Below are 19,418 nucleotides of genomic sequence, written 5' to 3' on the forward strand. Positions count from 1 at the left end.
TGTTCAGGAAGGGGGTTGTTTTGAAAAGGAAAATAGTGCTTGTGAGGTCGGCGCCAGTCATTCATGAAGGAGTTAGCGCCAGAGAAGACCTACAAAATACTCACGGATGGTGTCGATGCAAGCTGTCGGCTTTCAGGGAGAAACGGATGTTGCTGGGGAGCTCGTCAAACCTTAATCTGACGCAGAAACTGGAGGGGATTCCCCTACAAGAGCTTGAAAGCTGGTAACCTTTTATCAGCCTCCGGCAGCTGACGGAGCGACGAAAATCGGTATGGACAAATATTTTTGGAGATACAGCAAATAGTTTGATTTCCAACCTTCCGAATCAGTTGTCAAAGCATGCATATTTGTCTAGTGTGCACAAAGACACCAAAACCTTAGATTTTTGACCGGTTCTTATATGCTTTATGGGCATGGGAAATGTGTCAGCGAACTTTTGAGACACCCTGTAGACCATATGGTACTAGCTGGGACCATCCGCCTCGCCGTTCCCTCATTTTACGTTCTCAGGACAGTCAAATCCTTAATTTCTCCTCCACCGCTCAAAACCCTGGTCTGGTAGAACAATCACTTTCATCCGACGTGAGTAGGTAGTGAGTAGCTACTCAGGAGAATTGGCTTGGGTGCCAGTATGGTGACTGATCGCGGGGCTGGATCGCCTTTCCATCGAATCGGCCCCAGCCCTGGCGGTGCATAAGAGTGGCCCTATGTACGGCTCTCGCGAGATTAAGCGGTAGGTTTTGCACTGTTACATTTCCGGCTACATCTCAGAAACTAATCGATCTACGATGAAGCCATTTTGCACGATCATGGCCGGCTTGTGAAGCAACAAGTCGATCGCATCTTCAACACTTAAAAGCTTAAGACGACGAAGATATAGCCTGAAGTACACTAAATTTTCTAGGTGCAAAACCTACCGCTAAAACCCGCGAGACCTGTACTTACCACTGTCCAGTGTCCCCTCCTAATTTTCATTATTCCGCTCTAAAAAGCTCTCATTAGACCGAAAAGACGTAACCAAAACAAACCAACTAAAACGAGACCATTTGAGCTACGGGCCCCATCGTGCTTCAGCTACCATGTCCCCTGAGCTATCGAGCTTAGTGAAAATAAGGGACTGCTATTCAAAAGAGAATCCGTCCATTTATAAATCTATTGTAACCACCCGGGGCTCAATAGGTTGTTCAAAGCGCGAAGCGAGGCCTGTGAATATGACAGAAAAAATATCACTATGACCGGAACGGCCTGCCCCGGCCCAGCTTGCAACGCTTGTGAGCTAGTGAAATTCTGCCGGTGCATCTCAGATCTGTTTCTACTCGGTTTGGTTCTCAAATCGACTACTATTCATACACATACATTTGTGAGCGCCTAGCACATGCCAGTCTAGGGGAATAACGGCAAACACACTCAGCTGAGTTAACGATCCGTTTATTTACAATAATCGATAGTATTATTGTAACTCGCTTTCTCTGTACCTGTTCAAATATACCACCGGTGGGAACCGGAATGAATGAATAAAGCAATAACGAATCGCAAAAAAAAACTGAGTGTGAAACACATTCGAAGTACCGTCGTACAGTATTGTACTCGTATACGATGCGCAACTATGCTTTTATAACGAACTGAGGAAGCGTGACAAAGGTGCGACGTGTAACTATTCGCGGTTGGTATTCTTGTATGTAATCCTATGGCCCTTTTAAACAAGCTCAAACACTAATCTTACTTTTTTAGTTTGACTTTTTGGCCGTCAATGACCTCTGAAGAGGTCTACGCGCCCTAGTAAAATCACAAATTAACATCAACTGAACCTGTATATTTTCTACATAGGACAGTGTAGTTATCAGCGTATTCACTCCACGTGCACACCGCTCCCAACCTCTAGCCAGACGGACCCGTCTCGGCCGGAGGGCGGTGAGGGGGGCACGGCCGCTCTGACAGACCCCACAGCGAGACACGCCACCGCCGCGCCGGCCCGGGACAGACTCCCCACAGAGCGAGACGCTACACTGACACCCGGCAGGCCAGGCCGTCCCATTGGCCGCCGGTCAGTCGGTCTCCCCGTTACTCACTCACAACAGATAAAATGCATCACATTTCGTTTCCATCTCTCTTGAGCACCCCCAAAATTTTCTTACGTACTTGTGACGCTATAAGGATGTGTGTTAACAGTGTAAAGGCCTGGCTACACTATGCGTTTTCTGCGTGCGTTTTTGCAGGTTTGCGTGTTTTGCGTAATATCGTTCTAGGAAAAAAGTTATAAACAATATAATTTTTACTTTAGTTATATACAAAAGCTAATATAACTCTTATGTAACTAAAATTTTAGGTGAAAAACATCACAAAAACGTAATATCGTTCTTTTTTCTAGAACGATATCACGCAAACACGCAAACACGCAAACACGCAAAAAACGCACGAAGAAAACGCATAGTGTAGCCAGGCCTTAAGGGCCAGGCTACACTATGCGTTTTTTTGCGTGCGTTTTTCCGGGTTTGCGTGTTTTGCGTAATATCGTTCTAGAAAAAAAGTTATAATTAATTTGACTTTTATATCAGTTTTATTTAAAAGTTAATATAACTCTTATAATAGTTAAAAGTTAGCATAAAATTATATCACAAAAATGTAATATCGTTTTTTTTTATTCTAGGATGATGTTACGCAAAAAACGCAAACCCGCAAAAAAACGCACGCAGAAAACGCATAGTGTACTTGTAGCCATGCCTAAACTGTGACGTTATGACGCCGAGGATACAGTAGTCAAATGGCCACGGTTAGCCACATAGGGGTTTGTTCCATGACTGACACACATATCCCTGGGGGTAGCCGCACTCGGTATCATCCCAGCCCTGAGAATCAATATACATCTGCACGCAGTTATACGCTATGTCATCATTGGGCTCTGTACTAGCCCAGAACGAAGCATTGTTGAACACGGGCTCTCCTCCGTCCTCTGCCACGAACACTCCGTCCTCGCCATGCTCCGACAGTCCGATCCAGGCGTCAGCTCCAGCCGCCATGGTCAGAACGCACTGGTTCTCCTCTGCAGAGCGGGGCACGGCCAGGTGGGCGCCCAGCGAGACGCAGGCGGCTTTAGCTTCGGTGAAGGTGAGCTCCTGAGGGGGTCGGATCAGACAGCGGCCGGCACAGTGGCTGAAGCCGACCGGACAGGCGCATGGCACGGTGGAGTCGTCTGCAGACCAGTGAAACGTTGATAATTAGCCGTGCATAACGACATAGCATAACGACGATGGAATCCATTTCAAAAACAGAAAAAATAAGATTTGCTAGGATGTCACTAATGTTAGTTTTCGAGCTTTCGTCCCAGTCTCAAGTTGAGATGTTGATTTAACATTTTATTTTTCGGCCAGTTACTCCTCCGGCCGAAGAAGATAACTGACCGAAACGTTGTGAAGCTAGCATCTCAACTTGAGACGGGGACGAAAGTCCGATTACTAACATTACTGATACTAACACCTCGTCTCAAGCATTCCGAAGAATGCTGAGACGTCCATACCGTATGATAATAAAAACTTGCAATGGATAGCCGAACCGAGAAGGAATTAAGACCATGAATACCTTATTGAAGATAAGACCATAAAACCTTTAGATGGGACATATTCACACTGACGACCGTTTCAGTATCAAAAAGGTTTTACGAGCACAGGTCAATAATACCTGCAATCAGATGTATTTTTCGGAAGGTTTGTCGCCCCGCGGTAGCTGCTCCTGCTTGCAGTGTCGCTGTAACAAGCAGAGGTCGATAAAATAGGGGACGGGAGTGGCAACATAGGTAGGACAAAATATTGCCTCAAGGCTCACATTCCATCTGTCCATAGTGAAATATACCATTGGCTTCGTTACTGGCTGGATAATGAACCCTCGCACTTAGGGGTGAGGGTTGGCGGGATATGTGGTTGGATGGAGCCCTCTCGGTTTTTCGCGAATAACTCGCGACGCGACGAAACATTTAGTGCCTTCGATTAATTTTACATTTACTGAAAAATTTCATGACCATTACCCAGATGACCTTTGACCTTTGGCCGGCTGCTCGAGACCATCTAGCCATAACTGCAATGCGGTGTATGTCGGCGCACATTACCCATGCGTTCCCAGACTTTTGTTAAATGTTAGAAGTTATTATTAGTTATCACATGCTGACAAGTGGCACTGACAGCTCAAATCACTGATCCTGACTGAACCCATCGAAACAATGTCAGAAGTCCACAGTAGATCATTCCACTCACCTCCAGTGTTGTACAGCTCGCAGGTACCATTCGCGTGGTACGTGAACCCTTCACACGCACCCGACTCTGCCGACCTACATTCAATTGCACAGGTCGTCTCCGAGGTCACAAGAACGGTGGTTGCTGGCTCTCCGGTGTATGTCATGTTCACTCGTTGGAACGCCATCGCTCCGTCGGCCAGATTTTCTACCCAGATGGATGACACAAGTAGGTAGATGAATAAATTTAAAGGAGCCATACTTAACTGGTTGGTGGTTTTGGCTCTTATGGCGTTGTGTGTTTATGTCTGAGTACCTCTATGGACGCCAGTGAGCTATGCTGGTACGAAGAGTCTTTGGGTTTGAATGTGCTTAGGAGGCCTCCGCTGGCGTAAGTGCTACGACGTTCCGACGGTGGTTGCTAGGATACCAGCTCTAAACTTTGACTGACAACCAATGAGAAGGCCGAATAAAAACGCTGGCCAATTTTATTGGTCTGTTTACCGACAAGCCATTTACTCTCACCACCATTGCTTAGGATTTTATAAAAGTAAGCCTGAACTTTTTCGTGCACCACTCACTATTTCGAGCAAAAAGTCTCTAATCGTGAAGTTGCTAAGAAGGTATCGAAGAATTAAGGATGGTAGGCATATGAACATATGGTTTGTACCTTGGACCTCTCTACACCGGTGTACAGATATCTATGATGATACATAGGTTCTAGCACATCTTGCGTCAGCGCCTATCGTTGTTTTCGGTATAGGCCACTTCATGGGGCATTGAGCCGCAGTTGCAGATTACACAAAGGTCACGTTGATCCGGTACTGTCCGTCCGTATGATAACGGAACAGCAAAATAAAGCACTCAACGTGCCCTGTTTTATGACTAGGAGCAGCATGATTTGACCAATGAACAAAACACCTCTGAGCGTATTTCACTTTGGTTCTTGCTGTGCTGTTATTCAAAAGCCAGTCTGGTCATTTTGTAACCGGATATTTCGAACGTTAATCCAATCACACAGTAAACAATCGCCCTATTCCGGGAAACACTATTTACCAAAGCGACAGTAGATGAAAAGGCTCGGGTAAACGAGCAGTTTTGTGACCAGCATCATGAATATCCAACAGTAAACCATCAGGCTGCACCTTTCGGAGGGTTTTTCGGCCGATGGTGCGCCACTGCTAGTGAAGAGAGGGCAAAGGCAATTTTATTGCCCAACGAACCGTCGTGTGTAGACGGAAAACGGCACAGGAAATGCTCTCGGCGGCGAGGTATTTACGTCCATGTATTTTGCTTCAGTAGATCCCAAGATAGATTGAAACCCAAAGGTAAAAGCTACCAGCTTCAATGTGATCAGTTTACAGAAAGGTGGCTAAAGAGTGGTTGAACAGACTTTTGACTCATTTGTGGGCCATAACTGACAACACTTCAAGTGATGCCCGAAGAGTTTGGCAAGACGTAAACCTTTTTTATTACGTCTTGATTCCTTTAAAAATGAAGATGTTAGCGGCGTTTGAAGTTTTGCCGTTTTTGAGGCGAAAATGGCGAACATGACGTCACTAAAACGTCAATTTCTCAAAAATTTCCCGACGGATTTCGCTCAAATTTTCAGGGAACGTGTCAAATTGATGTAAGAAAAAGTACTAAAAGTTTGGCGGCGCTGCGCGCCGCCGTTTTTGAGATATTGCAAAAATTCGCGAGGGGGATAAAATTTACCCCTCCCCCCCAGCCCCGCGCGGGTTAAGTGACCTGGCTCTGAAATTTTTACTACATTTGTTGAAAAGATTTATGATAAGGTGTCGCGCCGCCGTTTTTGAGATATTCGCGAAAACCTTGATGGCGTAAAGGTCGCCGTCCACTGCACTTTTATCCGCCAAAAATAAGCGCTTACTGGCAGAGTTAACTACAGAGGCAATGGTAGGAGCAGAATCTGTAGACGCCGAAACGGCCCAGCCGCCGACAACGTGTTTCGGCATGTTATCTTTTCATCGCTTATTTTACGCTCTTAATTTAGTGGCGGAAAAGTTGGATCATGGAAGCTTTTTCTGCCGCTGTTGACGCCGACTGCGCAAGATTTAGTTCCCTTTGGCGGGCTATTGCTCGGTGACGGTGCGGGCTACTGGGGTGAAATTTTCGCACCAAGTCAGACGCATGCAACCATTTGTCATGTCAGCTTTTTGAAGGGGTGCGTTCAGCGGTTTGCACGTGGCGGGCGCATCTTTGCGACATTTTGGGCCGCGGCCGGTGCCGAGCAGAGAGCACGTGCCTGAGACCCAGATTTTTCACCGTGAAAACTGAGCGAAATCAGAGCCGGCAGGTCACGTAGGGACGCTGATTATTTAGGGACATATTTGTGTTATGAGGTTATCGGTGGAGCCAACAAATAACTAAATGCACTTACTTTTATTGACGTTTCGGTTTCAAACAACCTTCGTCAGAATAGAACTACAAGTTAAATATACGTCTCAAATGCACATATTTCAAACACATAAACGAGTGTGTTTGAAATATGTGCATTTGAGACGCATATTTATATTTCAACTTGTAATTCTATTCTGACGAAGGTTGTTTGAAACCGAAACGTCAATAAAAGTAAGTGCATTTAGTTATTTGTTGGCTCCACCGATAAACTCATAACACGTAGGGACGGCTCAGGAGACAGATGACGTCACGGGGTGTCAAGGTTTTGTCGATTTTTAAGACATTGCTGTGCAGTAAATAATCTTTTTTATGCTCTAAGGGAGCCCAACAGTTAATATCAAACTGCCTTAGAGGAGAAAATCCTCGAAGATAAATATTGGCGAAGATTGGCAGGCACCCGCTGACGTCATCTTTCAAGGTCACCGATGTAAACAAACGGCTAACCATTCTCCTATACCCGAAGGCTTGTTGTCAATAGTTAAAGTGGTTAAAACCAGTTCTATAGGCCAGTGGCGGATCCAGGAAAACTCCAAGGGAGGGGCCATGAATCGAAGTGGTGCCCCTACCTATACCCAAAATTAAAAACTCAACGGATTTCGGCCACTTCATTTTGATGGTGCCCCTATTTTCAGTTTTTTTTTATTAAAAAAAATCGTGTGTGTTGCCCCTGGCGGGCCTGTGGTGCCCCTGCTAGGCCGCAGGTGCCCCTGACACAGGGGTGTCGATTTGTGAAAATGGTTGGGGGTGCCCAGAGCTCTAACCCTCGCCCGTATGCATTGGGGGAGGGGGGGGTCGAACGGACCCCCCCTCGGTTTTTCGCGAATGACTCGCGTAAAAAGCGGCCGATCACGACGAAACTTTCAGTAGTGTCCTCGCGTTGATCAATTTTACACCTACCCTTGAAATTTCATGACCCTGACCCAAATGACCTTTGACCTGTGACCTACTTTTCGAGACCATGCTTGGCCGGAATCGTGATTTGGCGTATGTCGGCTCGCATTAGCTGCGCGTTTGCAGTCTTTTCGTGGTTTCAAGCGTTCAAACATGTGATATGATGTTGCTCCCATGCATTAGAGTGGGTGTCAAGGTCACCTGAAGGACAGGTCAGGTCAGTGACCTTTGATGGCCATTGACCTTTGATGACCTCGGTTTACTTTTTTCGAGTTTTACATGTATCTAGGCTAGTTTTGGGAGCTAAATTCGAATTTAGCAACCATTTGAACATTTACGAAGTAGTTTTGGTGCCTTCGTAACATGTTACGAAGCTGTCAGAGGCGGTTGACACCTAATACGAATACCCGGCAGGACCCCTACTACTGGTTGACCTGACCCGTCCTGACCCCACCTGGCCTAAACGCATGACGACATCTTTGTGATCAAAACTAACATAATATTCGTGATCAGCACCCCGAAAACCCCATAGCAGCCACACTATGACGTTCTAACAGGTCCCGATTTTCCCTTTTTGGGTCATTGACCTGACCTGGAAGGTCAACCAATGACCTAGGGGCTAGGACCTTCAAATTGGGTATCATCGGCTTCCTCTCGTCACGGGAAACACGCTCGTTTTTTCCCGCGCTCTAGCTCGATCAGGGGCGAAACGGCAAGGGGGGGTCAACGGACCCCCCCCCCTCTTATACGTTCGCGGCTGGAAAAACACCAATACGGGCGAGGGTTAAGGCAGACCTCATATGCTATTCTTTTTACGGAGCGAGCGAAGCGAGCGGAGTCTTTCCTTAGATTAACGGAAATTTCTGAGTATGAGCGGCCGGCCGGCCGGCCGGCCGGCCGGCCGTGCGGACGCTTTTGCGAGGCTTATATCTCAGCAACCACTTGACCGATTTACACGGGGTAATTTTTGTAGGGTAGCTTCATTCCTTCTACCAAGTATTGGACTATTCCCGATGCATGTGGATGACCCCTTATGCACGTGCCACGCGCAAAACGAAGAGGTATCGGTTTTGTAATTGTTGCAATATCTCGGTAACTACTTGGCCGATTGCGCTGAAAGTTGGCATGTTGGTAGGCACCCACTAGGCAATGCATATCCATGTGCCACAGTGGGGGTGCTGCTGCACGTGCGCACGTGCAGGGGTCGTTTCCAGATCTCGAGAACGGCTGGACCGATGGTGCTCAAATTTGGTACACGGTTAGGGACCAGTTAGTAGGGTGCCGTGCACAAGTCAGTTGGGACCCATTCTGCACGTGCGCACGTGCAGGGTGCCGCTTCCAGATCTCGAGAACGGCTGGGCCGATTGTGCTCAAATTTGGCACATCGCTAGAGACCGGTTAGTAGGGTGCCGTGCACAAGTCAGTTGGAGGTACCCCCTCGAAATTTCGCACGTGCAAGGCTCACCCTCTCGCTCGCTCCGTTAGTCGCCCCAAAAGGCGCTATACTGGTAGATAAAACTGCATTGTGTTAGTACCAGGGCTTCGGATAACATGTTAACTGGGTGGGCAATCGCCCACCCAGTAGCAGTTTTTGCCCACCCAGTGGAGTGTGTTTGCCCACCCAGTAAAGACGGAGACGGAGCAGTTTTACCCGCGCTGGGCCGGTGCTCGGCGCCTTCCGCGCCGGGTCGGGGGTGTGTCTCTGAAGTCTGAACACCCTCGTCTAACTCGGCCCCTGGGCCGCGTAGCGAAATGCGGTAGGCGGCATTGGAAAGACAGTTAAAATGACGAGAATACTTGGTCTTTATAAGGTCAGGTCAAAGCTCAGGTGGCCAGAGGTCATAAAAGGTCAAGTTTGGATTGTTTGAAACATTTTCGAAAACCTGGCGCATCATTTGGGAACTAATAGAGCTGCAGCGCCGCGCAAAAGCGCATTCGATAGCTCTTTCAACGCTCTTTCGCCAAAGTATGTAGTCCTCAGATTTGACCTCAGGTCAACGGCTTAGCATAAACTCTCCAGAGGGCAAAAACTCCAATAATAGCCACTTATGAAAAAGTTTTTTTTTTCTGCCATAGCTTTTTACTCGAGAAAGTCATGACATTTGTTTTGCCAGCCATCAATTGACCTGACCCTAGGTCACCGGTACCGAAATTTCGAGATATACATTTTGTACAAACTGTTGGCCTTATCAATTGGTGAAATTTTCAAAGCAATCAGCCACTCGGTGTGGGTATGACAGACATTCGTACTTCAATCGTTATTCGTGAAAAACTGTCTAACTTAAGCGCCGCTGTTTTGACTTGTTGACCCCTGTGACGTCATTTTTACCTGACCTGAAAATGACCTGAGTAAAAATTGTAGACTTTGTCCGTCTGTATCCCATGCCATTTACCGCTTGTTTCTTTCTTGCTTCGTTCTCGAGATATCACGGGGAGCAGGTATCCGCCCCCCGTCGGCCGTCGGTGCGAAGTTGGCGCGAAATGCGGATCCCCGTTGGTGCGCGGGTTAAACCATGATATTTCGGACCAAAAGACTATCTCGCCACTCAAAGCACAACTTCAGGACGTCCGGAACCGAAAACCCATTGACGCGGCACGAATGCGTCGATGGCTACCAAATGCTGCTGTCTGGTATAATTAAAGCGAAAAATTGTGTCCATTTTTACAACGCATTCTGATGTACGGTAATTAGAGCAGGGGCGCGGGAACTACTTTCAGACTGGGGGGGGGGGGCACACCATAATTGAAATCAACCTAGGGTACCCGTACCCCCAAACCTAGTTTTCTCGCCGGTTTTAGACCACTTATTTTTCATCCCTTGGCGTTTTCATAAAAAGGAAACATTTGCAAAAAAGTGCAATATTCCGTCTTAAAGCTGTGGGGCACCACCCTTACGGCCCCAGATTTGGGGGGGGAGGGTAGACTGTCCCCACTGCCCTCCCCCCGTTCCCGTGCCTATGAATTAATTAGAGAAAACAATGCGTTCAAAGAATCGTAACAGTGATGCCAGTACCAACTTTGGTTGGGGGTGCCCAGAGCCCCTTGGGGGGTGCCCAACTCAGCATTGGGGTGCCCGGGCACCCCCAACAGTATACAAATCGACACCTATGCCCTGACAGGTTTGTGGTGCCTCTGGAAGGACTTTGGTGCCCCTGACAAGCATGAACTGCCAACGACAGGCACGTGGTGCCCCTGACGGACCCAAGGTGCCCCTGCGAGGCCAGTGGTGCCCCTGACAGGTCTGTGGTGCCCCTGGCAGGCCTGTGGTGCCCCTGACGGGCCCAAGGTGCCCCTGCGAGGCCAGTGGTGCCCCTGACAGGCACGTGGTGCCCCTGACGGACCCAAGGTGCCCCTGACAGGCACGTGGTGCCCCTGACAGGTCTGTGGTGCCCCTGGCAGGCCTGTGGTGCCCCTGACGGGCCCAAGGTGCCCCTGCGAGGCCAGTGGTGCCCCTGACAGGCCTGTGGTGCCCCTGGCAGGCCTGGGGTGCCCCTGCTAGGTCTTTGGTGACCCTGACAGACCTGTGGTGCTCCTGGAAGGGCTGTGGTGCCCCTGGGCCCTGAAGCGCCTGAGGTGCCCCTGACGGGCCCGCGGTGCCCTTGCTAGGCCTGTGGTGCCCCTGGCGGGCCTGTGGTGCCCTTGGCGGGCCTGTGGTGCCCCTGCTAGGCCGCTGCTGCCCCTGGGCCCTGACAGGACTGTGTGCCCCTAACAAGCCTGAAGTGCCCCCGCAGTCCCGTGGTGCCCCTGACAGGCCCAAGGTGCCCCTGACAGGCCCAAGGTGCCCCTGCGAGGCCGGTGGTGCCCCTGCGATGCCGGTGGTCCCTTCGGTGACCTCCGTGATGAATTAAAAAAAAAACTTCCGTGATGGTGCCCCCCGGGAGGCCCAACGGGGGGCCATGGCCCCCATGCCCCCCCCCCTTGGATCCGCCACTGCTATAGGCTTGGTTAAAACACTATTCGTTAGTACTTTTTATAGTCATCGTGGTTAACCCTCGCCCGCACATGCCATTTTCCCATCCTAGAACGCACATGGGGGGGGGGGGGTGGTTGCCACCCCCCCCGCGCCATTTCGTTCCTGTTGGAGATAGAGCTTAGCGGTAAAGACCAAAAAGATTCTTTGGGAAAAGACGAATCCAATGATACCCAGTTTTACCTTCTCAGGTCAGTCATTGACCTTCCAGGTCAGGTCAAACTAAAAAATGTTGCTGTTTTGGGTCACCGTTGGATATCAAGTGCGCTGCTTATCAAATACCGATGACGATGCTGTTTTCTGGTGCCAAGCCAGCTAGAACCTCTTTGTCACACTACCCGACCAGAATTTTGCTGCTGAGGTCATTTCAGGTCAAGTTAGGTCAAGGTCAATTATATGTGTTTGTATGTCTGTGTGTGTCTGTGTGTATACTGATGTGTGCACCGATTGTTTTTGGGTCCATATTACATGAAATCATGATCTGAGAAGCTTTTACCAAAAATGCAGTCAAAAAACTTCACAAAAAGTAAATTCAGCTTGCCTAAAACGTAATTATCTTAGATGACCTAGGTTGACCTTGACCCTGACCTTGACCCCTGTACATCGTCGAACAACATGTTCCATGATAGGTGGGAGGTAAGACTGGCAAAAAAGGCCGAAATCAGGGTGTCAAAAGCTCACAAGGCCCATGGCAGGCGCAAGATGTTGAGAATTGGCCATTTGGGTCATGACATGACCTGAAAAACAAGGTCATATCTCCGAAACCAAAAATCACAGAAACCTGAAATTTTCAGTGGACCTCGAGAAAGGATAGAGGAGCAGCTGTACAAAAAATCAGCCGTCTAGCTCTAAAAGTGTTGAGTGCAGAGCAGAAAGACTACCTGGGGGGGGGGGTGGCAACCACCACCCCCCATGTGCGGGCGAGGGTTAAGTACGAAGTAACTGGACGGGCAGGCTAGCCAGTAATTGTGTTTTTCCATTCTATTGTATACGGCCTCGGCCGGCGGGTATATATCTACTCAGTCAATGTTAGACTACCTAAACTGATTGTATCACATTACCTGCTTTATTGTATACATATCAGCTATTCTTAGCTATCTTTACCTAAAAAATCCGGGTTTTTCACGAGTACCAAATCGGTACTAGTTTTACGGGTTATCCTACATCCAGAAAACGAGTATCAATACCCTTCATTGTTTCGCATGAACTATTATTACGTACAAATACCAGTGATTCCAGGGTATTTCTAGCCACAAAATCCGGGTATTTTTGGAGTACCAAATCGGTACTACATTTACGGGTTATCCTACGCCGAGAAAACAGGTAGCTCAACCTTTTTGCGTCAAAATACCGAATTTATTTGTGTCACATGACCTTCTCACACGTATTCGTACCGAATTTGTTTGTGTCACATAACCTGCTCACACGTATACGTACCAGAGATTCTTTGGTATTGTTACCTTAACCCGCGCCGGGCCGGGGGGGGAGTGTTTGAACACCCCCCTGCGGTTTTTCGCAGATATCTCAAAAACGGCGGCGCTCCGCGCCGCCGTTTTTGGCACACCTGTTTGTGCATCTTTTCCGCACATGTTGTGAAAATTTCAGACCCAGGTCACCTTCGGTCAGGTTACCAAGTCACGCCAAGTGACCTCACCTCAGAAAAAATAAGAATGCTCGTCATAGCTTCACCGATTGATCGATTGCCTTGAAACTTTTAGCGATTGATTAGAGCAACATTATATATAAAATGTATTTTGACCTGAGGTCAAATTTTGAAGTTGACCTTTCAAGGTCAAATTATAGTTCATTCGACGCGTCTCGACGAGAGGAACATGATGGAGGCAAAAGTTATGTCGTGGCTTTTTTGAGTCAAAAGTTATTGCCGAAAAAACGTTTTTCGTAAAAACGGCTATTTTTGGAGTTTTTGCCCTCTGGAGGCTAAACCGTTGACCTGAGGTCAAATCTGAGACCATTACTCAGAAAGGTCTGTAAAAGGGCTATCGAATGCGCTTTTCCGCGGCGCTGTAGCTCTATCGGTTCCCGAGATAGCCGTTGGCAGTTTCCAAAATGTTGAAATAGTGGACATTTGACCTTTGGTGACCTCTAGTGACCTGACCTTTGACCTGACCCAAAAAATGACCGAAGTGTTTTCGTCCTTATTTTGGACGTTCTTTCGATTGCCGCTTACCGCGTGTCGCTACGTGGCCCAGGAGCCGAGTTAGAAGGGGGGGGGGGTGTTCAGACACCCCCCCCCCCCCGGCCCGGCGCGGAATCTCAGAGCACCGGCCCGGCGCGGGTTAAAAGCCTTAAACTTATCCGAAAGTTATAAGGTACTTTAACACCATGATTTATTTGTGCTACACTTGTCGCAGTTTGCTATAAAAAAGAACAAAACAATGATATGTAAAACGGAGTTCGCTTGTTTATTGGGTTCCAACGAGATGGACAGAACCGGATGAAGATCATCGATTTAATTAGGAAACATGTCATGACAAACAAATAATCAGATTTTTCGCACGATGTGGACGGCTGGACGCAGTCCCTTCCCGCCTACGGCTGTCGTCAGCTGGCGGTCAACCGACCGGTGAGCATTGCCCCGTCCCGTAACGCAAGGTCTATACTCCCATTCGTACCTGTAACACCGCGTACGACACTCCACTTCTATGGCGCAATGCGCGATATCCGACGGCCCTGGCAGTTAGCTTGTTCGGTTGTCCATCCCCATTTGTCGGCCGGTTCAGGTTGTCCTGATGCTGGCCGACACTCAGCGTTGCAGTCAGCCAGGATCTGTCCTGGCCTCTGGATCCCAGTGCTGTTCCTTGACCGCGTTTCTTGACATCCCAGTGCTGTTTCTTGTTGACTTGAAGGCTTGATGCCCTTGCACAACACGATCCACCACCACACTCGACCGGGAAAGAAAGTCACGTAGCTCACTTCCACAATAAAACGCGTGAAACGCGAATAGCACTCGCCGTGCGGCTCCCAGCCTCTACACACACCCATCACGCCGGCAACGGCGGTTCAAACTGCTCATACTGAAAGCGTGCGCGCCAAACAGCAAAACGCGGAACGATGATTGGTGGAGAGGATCACCCTTCTGCGCATGTGCGACTTAGGCCACGCCCCCTGTTAAAATTACTCACAAAAGGTAAATCTACCTTAAAAAAATAAGGAGTCAAAAAACTACATTTAAGTACTTATACACCCTTACGAGTTGATGCATGTTACAGGTACCTGTTTTTCAATAACAAGTAGTAGAAAAACATGCTGGTAGAGTAGCCCTACACGACCGATTCTGGTTTGTTAGGTAGAGGTACCCTCTCTTCTGGGTAATGGTACCAGAATCTGCATGGTACTGTAAACCCATACCAGGTACATTTGCTATAATGTGTGTAAAAAGAACCATAGGTGTACAGGGACCCAAAATAAATGGTGTATTATTATTTCTGTCCGGGTTTTAATATCTGGAGAAATCGGGATACCGGTACTCATAAGGGTAAAATTACCCGTAGAAGGGTAATTTTTTCTCTGTGTGCATGTTGCCAGTTGCCACACATGTTACTCAGAATACTTGCATGTCGCACATCGTTCCGTTGAGAACGAATGCTGTTACTTAACCCGCGCCCTGGTGGGGTCTGTTTATAACGCGACCTGGTGGGGGGGGGGGGCTATTTTTTGCCCCCCCTCGTATCTCCAAAACTACTGGACAGATCCGCAAAATTCAAACGGCGTTCGATAGCCCTGTCAAATTTGTCCAGGGAAACCAAATTTTATTGACCTCGGGGTCACCGATGACGTCACAGGTCAGGTCAAAGATAAAATGTTTCACCGTTCACGGGGCTTCTAGGGAAAGCGCTATAACACCGAGTAAAACGCATTTTGTCGAAAATCAGCGATAAGACGTCAGTTGTCTAGTACCTATGTTGCTATTAGAGGTCACTGGTCATACCAGGTCAGGTCACAGGTCAGGTCACCAAAGGTCACCAAGGGTCACCACATGAACCCAACTTTACTAAGGTTGTGCGATGCATGTTTTATGGCCAGTTTTTCATTTCCAACCCAATGGTGTTGGTTATAAGACCATTAGGTACGGTTTAGGTCACTTTCTGGTGGAGGTCAGGTCAAGGTCAGGTCAAAAAAGGTCAAATTTCAAAGTTGATAATTTTGCATAAAAAGGGTATCGATTCGATGCAGCTCGTCACGGGGAGTCTAATGATGGTCTTTGTTTTGCACTACGAGGTCTAGAATTGCTAAAAATGGAGTTTGAAAATTTGACGTCATCAATTTTGAACAGTTTTTTCGCTATAACTTCGCCAAAAAAAGAGGTATCAATCTAAAATTTTGTATGTGGATGGAAGGCGGTAAGGACTATCACATATATTCCGGTTTTTGCGAAATTCAAAAAACTTTTTGGATTTTTTTACTATTATATCCCAAAAATTTATTTTTTGATTTTTGGGGGTCAAAATAAAAAAAAATCAAAAATCCGAGATAGCAGTTTTGTAGCCCTGTTAATTCTACAGCTTTTATGTCCTAAACATTTTTCTGTATTTGCAAAGCTATAGGCCTGACAGCTCTTCCCGCGAAACCCTTTTTTGGGTCGAAAACGGCAGAACATGACGTCACTCTGACGTCATTTTCGGCCAACCTATCATAGCTTCTGGAAAAATTTTTGGTCACAATGTGTACAATTGATGTCCGGGAGGGTACTGAAAGTTTGGTGACGATCGGCGCAGCGGTTCTGGAGATATATCGAAAAGTCTGGAGGGGGGGGGGCAAAAAATGGCCCCCCCCACCAGGTCGCGGGTTAATATAGTCAGATCCTTGTGCTATAAAAGTTACCAAATATAATATTCCTTGAAGTATAAACGCTAAGAGATCAGTGGTTAGACGCCTACGCCGCAGCCCTCTGGACCAGCCTGAGTGGGAGGTTGTCAAGGTACTGCAGAGTCATCGACAGCACCCACACCTCTGACGTCAAACGTCGCTGCCGATGGACGTCAGCTGACTTCACCGACTTAAGACGCTCGACGATCGCCTCGACTAGATACTGACGGCTGGTGGCGAGACCCCCGGCGACCTCCGCGTCCAGCAAGTGCTCCCGCTGGCGCAGGAAGGTCAAGATAATGCCGTCGTGGTAGCCATTCGTGTCGCTCCACCCACCGAAGAGCTCTCCGAAGCTGTGCGCATCAAGTGCCAGCCGCTGAGTCCTTTCAGCCGCCCCCGTCAAAACCATGGGCGTCAGTGAGGGAAACGAGAACAGCCCCGGCAGGCCCCTCGCCAAATAATGAAGAAAGAGAGTGACCAGTTCACTAGCGGCTGGGGGCTTTTCAAGCCAGGACGGTGCGCGCTCAGAGAGTCGCACCTGCTGGCGGGAGCGGCGGCGACTGGCTGTGAGAGCTCCAGGGCGGGGGAAAGCGGCAGGGGGACGCGCCACGCGCCGCAGAGGGGTCGTCGGTCGTCGAGAGCCAGAGGTCAGGGAGCGTGGAAGGCGGTGGTGTGGCCTTTTGGCCGTCCCTGTTGGAGACGGCCGCGACGTCTGGCCGCTCATCACTTGCTGGCGTAAAATGTCTGGTCTTATCTTAGCTTGAATAACTGCTTTTTTGTGCTGTTGGTTTAGTGACTTGCTCCTGTGGGGATGGTTTTTGAATGTTGAGGTTGTTGGCCGTTTTTGAACCCCACAAGAAGCGCCGAAAATCCTGAAAGAAAGAGAATGCGGCGATGACAGGGTCGTGATTATGCTCGCTCTTTGTTACACAAAAGCAGAAGTGAGGCCGTTAAGCGTTTGTATTTACCTACATAATCAGGAGTTTTGACATCACAAATTGGTTGGTGCAATAGCAACAACGCCTGAACCCGCGCAACGACGGGGGACCGTGCCAACTTTGCACCGACGGGGGGGGGGGGGCGGATGACCGCCCCCCCTCTGAGATCTCGAGAACGAATCAAGATAGCAACAAGCAGTAGACGGCATGGGGTACGCGCGGTCATGGCCTAAAATTTTTACAGGGGTTATTTTCAGGTCAGGTCAAAGATGACGTCACAGGGTAAAAAGTCAAAATATCGGCGCTAGATATGAAGCTTTTCTCGAATTACTTTACTTTCGAAGTAGCCAAAACTATGAACTAACTAATGACACCATCGTGATCCTCTAGTCAATCCGCATCGAATCATATATGTGTTGACCTCGAAAGGTCAAGGTCAAAGGTTGACATCAGGTGACATGACCTCAAGGCCATCATGCAAATAATTCAATGCGTCTTGGCGAGCTGAACACAATGAGACCATCCGCGCGTCTGTATCTCGTTCCTGTAAGGAGCTATTAACAAAAAAAAACTTTGGTGACCTTCGATGACGTCACATGACCTTACAGTTACCCAATAGCAAAACAGGCCTACGGATGGATATGTTCCTCCATTCAGCAGTATTGGATTATATCGACGCGTTTTTTAAACCCCACATGTTCTCGTGTGAATTTTCGATAAGTTGGATAGAAACTTTCAAAAAATGTACGGTCACTCGAGGTTTAAGATGACGTCAGGTGACCTCGGATGACTTTGGATGATCCTTAATCCTGTCCCTGATGCACCCAATCCTGGGCGTACATGTTTGCAGGCTTAGGAGCTGATCACCGATCCAATATTCATTTCGAGTTGTGTTATTCATAGATTTTGAAGGCTCAATTGATTCTCATGCAGCATAAATTCCCTTTTCAACGTGCTGGAACACGCAGTACACATAATTGTGGTTCAAGGAAGCCTCTGAATACTAGAAAATGAGAAAGTCAACAAACATGTTTTTATGTTATCGGTGTCATATTTCAAATATCAATCTTAAACATTTCCAAACTTTTTCTCCAAAACATCCTAAAATAATAAAGAATACAAATTGAGCGACCGATGTGATAAGAGAAAAAAAAACAGTCGCTTGTAAAGGCTCATCCTGCGACATATTATTGAAAAAACATTGCTGAAACGTTTTAACTGCGCCAGTTGCAAGGATTATTGATCAATTTGATTTTTGAAGGATGATTATTGAATGCTAGAATACGCATACAATGGCCAGCTCTGTTTTGCATTAGAATAATAATTCGTAAGGCCTACAAATTGCATCAAAAGTTAGCTGAAATAATAAGAATATATTGAGCATAATAATAAAAATTGCTAAAATAAGACACAGCTACTTATTGCATGGTAAGATTACAATTGGATAACTCATTTATGATAAAAAACTACATGAGATCCATAAGCACCGTAAATGCAAATTTCAATTCAAGCTATACAGCTGAACATCAAAGCGAAATTTGTTCGTGATATAGTTACATTTACTCTCTTATGTATATACGGTAACCGCTAAGTGTTTTCGTTTACACAGACCTTCTCGGTCGTTTTGAAGTAAAATAACTACTGACTTACCGTCTAGAATGTAGACGGTGACCGGAGAGCCAACTGGAGAGCCTACATAGTCACCTCCTTTTATACGGGGCACTATCAACAACTGCACGTGATGTCCGATAAAGTACAACAAAGACACGGCAGTTATCAATAGCTGAGAACATTCGGGGAGGTGCAATCTATATACGGCCTTGGTGCAATGTAATGCGTTTCAATCTCCCATGAAGTGGGCAAGTCGTAAACAACGATCAATGCTAAGCCAAGGTGTTTCTGTCTGTCGAAGTAGATCATGCATTCCTGCCGGATGCCGATAAGAATCATAAGAGGTGCCATAAGAAGAACTTTACAAAATGTCGTATCTGAGTTCGATGCTTCAAAAACACATGAGAGTTTGCATTATTACAGTTGTACAGATGTTACATTAGATCAAAAGTTATAAGCGCAAAACTTTTGACCTGTTTTTAGCGAATTTTTTTACATTTATATCCCCACCCCCCCTAAATATTGACCTAGAGCAACC

The 19,418-nt window shown here is 47.5% G+C and overlaps 1 protein-coding gene across 1 annotated transcript; it reads right to left on the bottom strand.

Annotated features, from left to right (window-relative positions):
* Positions 1-1,728: 1,728 nt before the first annotated feature.
* On the bottom strand, positions 1,729-18,948 carry LOC122375530 (type-2 ice-structuring protein-like). Its single transcript, XM_043354983.1, has 5 exons — positions 18,920-18,948; positions 4,245-4,430; positions 3,676-3,741; positions 2,722-3,190; positions 1,729-2,193 (listed from the first exon to the last, which is right to left on the bottom strand). The coding sequence occupies exons 2-4, from the start codon at positions 4,408-4,410 to the stop codon at positions 2,772-2,774; spliced, it is 651 nt and encodes a 216-aa protein (XP_043210918.1). The 5' UTR covers positions 4,411-4,430; positions 18,920-18,948; the 3' UTR covers positions 1,729-2,193; positions 2,722-2,771.
* Positions 18,949-19,418: the final 470 nt, after the last annotated feature.

This window comes from Amphibalanus amphitrite, unplaced genomic scaffold, assembly GCF_019059575.1.
Source record: "Amphibalanus amphitrite isolate SeventyFive unplaced genomic scaffold, NRLGWU_Aamphi_draft 001862F_arrow, whole genome shotgun sequence".
Taxonomy (NCBI): Eukaryota; Metazoa; Arthropoda; class Thecostraca; order Balanomorpha; family Balanidae; genus Amphibalanus; species Amphibalanus amphitrite.